The 6121-nt window shown below is 40.5% G+C and overlaps 1 protein-coding gene across 1 annotated transcript; it reads left to right on the top strand.

The window, feature by feature from the left end:
• Positions 1–293: 293 nt before the first annotated feature.
• On the top strand, positions 294–2973 carry LOC137747373 (FAD-dependent oxidoreductase family protein). Its single transcript, XM_068487472.2, has 3 exons — positions 294–1217; positions 1858–2282; positions 2666–2973. Exons 1-2 carry the CDS (start codon positions 335–337, stop codon positions 2229–2231), a joined length of 1257 nt encoding a protein of 418 aa, XP_068343573.2. The 5' UTR covers positions 294–334; the 3' UTR covers positions 2232–2282; positions 2666–2973.
• Positions 2974–6121: the final 3148 nt, after the last annotated feature.

The following is a 6121-nucleotide window of genomic DNA, read 5'->3' on the forward strand; positions in this document are numbered from 1 at the left end:
TTAAATGAAATCATGTAGTCATATTAAGGATCAATAATCCATTTCTTATAAGGAGCCAAGTATTATCCATATTTAAAATACCACCACCTTCTTGAATTGGGGTTCTCATATTCATATTTGAGAATAAGGTTAAACTGGTTTCAAAGCATATGGTTACGGGCTAGCAAATCTAGTTACAACTTTGGGCCTTGAAATTAGAGAAAATACAGAGCCCATTGGACTTCAACTGGGCCTCTCCTCCTCCTTCTCCCTTCTCTCGCTCTTCGGAGGGAAGTTCCCCGACTAAGCCCACGTGTCTGCACATTAGGAACAAACTAGTGACACAGTCACGGATATGGCGGTGCTAACTTCACCGCTTTTAAACTCACCACCGCAATCTTTTCCTCCATTCCTCCGACGAACTCGAACCTCCAAAACAACCGTCATCCGCTCATCGTCCTCCTCATCAGTATCATCACCGATGGACCCTCACCCTCCAAAACGAGTCGTCGTATGCGGCGGCGGCGTCATCGGCGTTTGCGCCGCTTACTTCTTATCCAAAAGAGGCGCCGCCGTCACCCTCGTCGAGAAATCCTCTGTCGCCTGCGCCGCCTCCGGAAAAGCGGGCGGATTCCTCGCCCTCGATTGGTGCGACGGTAAGCCTCTCGCCTCCCTCGCCCGCGCCAGCTTCCATCTCCACCTCTCGCTCGCTCAAGAGCTCGACGGCCCCAAATCCTACGGCTATCGACCCCTCACCACTCTCAGCCTCACCGTCTCCGAATCGGAGACTTCCAAACCCTCCGGAAAGTCCAATTTACCGTCTTGGGTCGACGGGCCGGCTCGGAGCCCCAGAACCATCGGGACCGCGGAGACCACGGCGCAGGTCCATCCCCAGCTCTTCACCAGAACCTTAATTTCGAAAGCGGTTGAGGATTACGGCGTAGACGTGGTCATTGGGAAATTGGAGACTGTGGGAGTGGAGAACGGGCGAGTTAGCTCGGTGGTTTTGGAAGGAGGGCGAGTGATTGACTCGGACGCCGTCGTTTTGGCAATGGGGCCGTGGTGCGGGAAATTTGAGCTGTTGTCGTCACTGTTCAGAGTGTACGGCCTCAAAGCGCACAGCATTGTGCTGGAGCCGAAAGAAGCAGAGGCCATAACGCCTCATGCGCTTTTCTTGAGCTACTATCCGTCTCAGGGAGGGAAGCCATTGGACCCTGAAGTGTACCCCCGCCCCACAGGTACCAAAGTTCAAACCTTCTCATCAATTTCCAAATCAAAGTATCCGAATTTCAGTTTATTTGATTGAAATTTTAGGAGAAATTTGAATAGAAAGTACATGTTTTGATCACTTTTCTTATCTGGGTGTATTCCATTGTTTGAATTCATTTGATTAACGCAAGTAAAAAGTTTGCATTATGATCAATTTTCGTAATGCTCAAGTAGTTTGCTTGCGAACTAAGGTTTCGCAAACAACTAAGGTTTCGTAATGCTCAAGTAGTTGGCTACCAGTTCTGAACTGTGCTCGAAAGTCGAACCTGAACGAGTAATTCTTCAACTCCCTCGAGTAGTCAAAACATTAATAGCCGAAAAAATTGGCTAGGTTACAAAGTTTCCTCAGATTAAATCATCAATCCAAAATATTGGAAGTGCTATTTGTTCAGAGTGAAGTAGAGAAAGAGCAAAGGAAATAATAAATGTAGAAAAGGTCACTGTAGATATAAACCCATATTTGTTGCATTTTGGGTTCATCCTTTTTCATCGTACGTGGCTCCGATTCTGCGTCCGGAAAATGTTTTAACTTCAAAAGGGCTAATCTTGCATGCATAAGAGCTTATTTTAAGTATAACTAATTGATTGATTGCTTGCATGAATTGTCAGGTGAGGTGTATGTGTGTGGAATGACAGCAGAGGAAGAGGTGCCGGACGATCCGGAGCATATAGTGGGCAAATCGGAATCGATGGAGGTGCTGAAGAGGGTGGCAGGCACTGTGTCAAGCCATTTGAGGGGTGGACAGGCACAGGTGAAGGCAGAGCAAGCATGCTTTCTGCCATGTACTGATGATGGTGTGCCTGTGATTGGGGAGGTGCCTGGGGTTAAGGGTTGTTATGTGGCTACTGGACATAATTGTTGGGGGATTCTTAATGGTCCTGCCACTGGAGCTGCTGTAGCCGAGCTTGTGCTGGATGGGAAAGCTAGCATTGTAGACCTCAGTCCGTTTAGTCCGGCCAGATTTTGTGGGCGTAAAGGGTAAAGACGTTGATCTGCCATACAAGAGTGAGGAAGTTGTACTTCTATATGTAAGGTAAATATAGCTCCAATTTCATTTTTATCTGAAAGTGTCAAGCAGACAACATCCCCCAAACTGTCGAGGTTGATTTTGCTTATCTGTTTTTGTATCCCTACTTCAATGATAGTGTATTAAAAACAAAAGCTTGAAAAACCGATTTACATCAGTGTCAAATGAACATATATTTTTAACCCATCGCTTGCATTTTTTATCAGCCTCAAAATAGTATCCGCATATGGATCATGGATGTAGAGTTTATGAATGGTGGAGTTGTTGAATCCTTTTGGTTAGGGAGGGGTTATTTATATAGTTATGTGAAATGTTTAAATCTAGGAAATTTCGATATGTCGGTGGAGACCCTTTCTAATTTTGCAATGTGTTTGTTGTTCATCCTTCAGTTTGGAAATTCAGGCTTCAACCAAGTCGTTTGTGTCCTGTCCCGAAGTGCAGCTTGCTATACAATTAATTGCAGCAAGAAAGCAGCAGCAGTAGTGAGCCAGCAAGCAACTGGGCGAAGTCTGCATGACGAGTAAGCAACAGTAAGCAACATGGTAGTTGGAAAAGTAGTTGGAGAGTAGTGTCAGGAGTTAGTTTGCTGTATGTTGTGTTATTCGCTGTAATTATTCCCTACTCTGTGAGAACAATGTAAAGTAATGGGATTACAACATTGCTCGAATAAACTATAAACTAAAAAAAAATTAAAAAACATGCATCCTAAATAACGTCGACCCCTTATCACTATTAAAAGTTATTGAATATTAAGTATATTGGTTTTTTTAGTCAAAATGGTTTTTGAGATTTGCATAACTCAAAAATGGTCTCTGAGATTTGCATAACTCAAAATTGGTCTTTGAGATTTGAAATCAATAGAAGTGGTCTATGAGTTTGTCCACCATGAAAAATTGTAAAATTGGTCTGAGTTTGTCCTCCATGAAAAATTGTAAACATAACACCAAAGAAGAGCTCATCACAAGGTTTATTTCTATTTTTGTCCTAGTTGATTATGATTCGAAATTAGGGCCAAGAGGTCCTTCCAACAATACAAGGAGAGAGTTAATTGTTATTACTGAGGATTAACCTTTGTGTCTACAAATATTATTGACGAAAAATAGATATATATCTCTAGAGAAATGCTAAGGAAAGTCTTAAAAGTGAGACTCTTGGTAAACTTTTCGTCACTTCATGTTTTTGACATAATTTTCGAGCTAACATTATAAAAGTTGTGCTTAAAACGTGAGGTGGCAGAGTCCAAAGAGAGCAACTTTGGAAGTCTCCTTAGCTTTTCTCAAAACGCAATCACAGTGATGTTCTCTTGTACGCACGTAAGTGTCATGACTGAGTTTTGATTTCTGTGATACGAGGTAGAGAGAATATAATGCAACCGAGATATCTAGTTTTTCTCTTTTTTGTTCGAAATATATAAGTTTTTCTTGCAATGCCATCAAACCCTTGATTTGGCGAGGAAAAGTGGGTGATATGTATATGACTCTGGCCTGAAATATTGGATTGGGCTGAAGGTGGATAATTCAAGATAGGGCTTAATTCTCGGGTCAGTGATATGTTTTTTATGCCAGATGGTTTTCAAATATTCAATCCACGACGGATTTGGTCGAGTCCTAACAAGGAACTCTTTTAAAAGACCCGTCGTGGTCGAGTCCTAACAAGGAACTCTTTTAAAAGACCGTAAAAAGGTGATTCGGCTGAGTTCTTGTTGAATTGTTTTAAGAATCAAAACTCGTTGTGATAAGATAAAGAATGTATGTAAAGCATAAAAGGACTAGGTTCAGAGTCCTAGTTCTAGTCGAAGTGGTCGAAACCTCGTGTAGAGTGGTTTTGGCTAGTGATAAGACAACGTTGATAATATCCATAGAGACGCCGATGAAGCATAGGTCTAATGGGACTCTACTTAGGCATACTTGGTCATCATGAAACTCACCCGTATAAATAGATGTGAGTCTACAACGTGAAAAGGACCTTCAACTCAACATACAAATGCTCTACACAAAACTCGCTCTACGCGAACCTCTCTCATACTATTACAAAACCACTAACTTCCCTAACTTCGTCAACGCACCTTCAAAAATCACTAACTTCCCTAACTTCGTCAACGCACATTCAGTTTGGATTAACAACACTACGTTGACAACTAGTGACATCTTTAGTTTGGAGCAACAACACTACCTTGAGTTCGACTGATTTCCTACCTAAATCTCTATCAAAGACGAGTCCTTGATTCTCTTGTTGAAAGATGTCGTCTCATTAGCCTCTCGGCAAGATTACCCAGTGTTCAACACATTGAAAGTCGAACCTTTATTGAACTTTGTAGAAACTCGCAACCTTATCTTTAGGTTCTAGGACCTAAGGTCGATACGTGTTCCTTCCTCGCCCTTGATCATTTCTATATAGAAGTCAGCAGTGCGTTTGACACCACCACCACATTCATTTTACTTTCCAACTGAGCTCAGCAGTGAGGTGGCACGCCCACATTCACCAGAACAACGTAGTTAGCTCATTAATTACTCAACTTGTGTACCTCACAGACTATGTAGTTTTTAGGTTCAATAATGACTTGGGCCAATATTCTGGCTTAATAATTTGAGGGAACCCACATGGTGAGGAATGAAATAAAAACCATAAGAAGTCGTTGCGTGTTGACAACTTGACACAGTACACTAACAGATTTAATACTTCATATATGCAATCTGACTCCCAAACATATTTACCGGAAAGAGAATCTAATTAGTATGAAAAACAAAAATAATGGTAAAATTCACATGAGATGATCAGACTCCCTCAGAGGATGACTTTATTCCCTAACAGATATGAATTTTGATTCCCAACAACAAATGACATAAACTGTATTAACTGCGTGACATAATCCAAAACCCCATATACCATATTTGTTAATCCCTAATATGCAGACAGAGGTTAAGACAAGGAGCAAGCAAAACCATGTTGCTTTTCATCAAATGTCACAAAGCTGATTTATCAAGTTAAATAACTCCTCCACTGCTACTATTAGATCATTTTTAACGGAAATGTGTAAATGTAAGATGTAAAAGTTACATGTACATCTCATTTTACATTTAAAAAAAAATCTAAATATGAGTTCTACTGCAATGATTTGATATTCCATCATTTGGAAAGCTTTTCGACCAACATAAAATGTAAAATGAGCCTACATTTTGCCTCTCTATTTAAAATGCTCTTAGAATATTAAAGCAATCAATTAAATTAAGGACGAGGTGTGATGAGTTGTAGTGACTTTGTGCTCACGGGGTCGACTACTTCACTTATCGAAGTTTGACCACTTCATTTCCTGCCTCACTCACTCCGATGCTTTGATGTTCAATCTTCATTGTAAAATATATGCGTAATTTATAAGTGACAATGCACGTGCTGTTACAGCTTAGTTTAGTATTACGATTGGATTCACATTCAAGTGGGCTGGTTATTAAATTACCAGGTACATTCTTGCATCTCAGTCTTATCTTGTAATTTGGTTTGATGATCGAAACTGCTTGTCTTTGAGTCGAACTCAATGTTTTCAGAGAATTATTATATGTTGAGAGAGTGAATATCACGTTAAGAGATCATTCATGTATTTATATATATCGAGTTAGATTACTTTTTATATTGTCAATTGGTTTTATGATGGAACCTCAACTTCATTTATGATATACATAGGTTAACTCACGTGTCGCCACATCATTCTATGTATTTGTTCACATATTGGGCTTAAATGGTCCTATACATAAGGAGGCACATTGAGATGTGAATCCTAGATTAGAGAATTAAGAGACTTTTCCCATGTACTTGTAAGAAATTGGATTTTTTTTCTTCATATTGTCAAA

The sequence above is a fragment of the Pyrus communis genome, chromosome 2 (genome assembly GCF_041283825.1).
Source record: "Pyrus communis isolate YQ-2024b chromosome 2, ASM4128382v1, whole genome shotgun sequence".
Classification (NCBI taxonomy): domain Eukaryota; kingdom Viridiplantae; phylum Streptophyta; class Magnoliopsida; order Rosales; family Rosaceae; genus Pyrus; species Pyrus communis.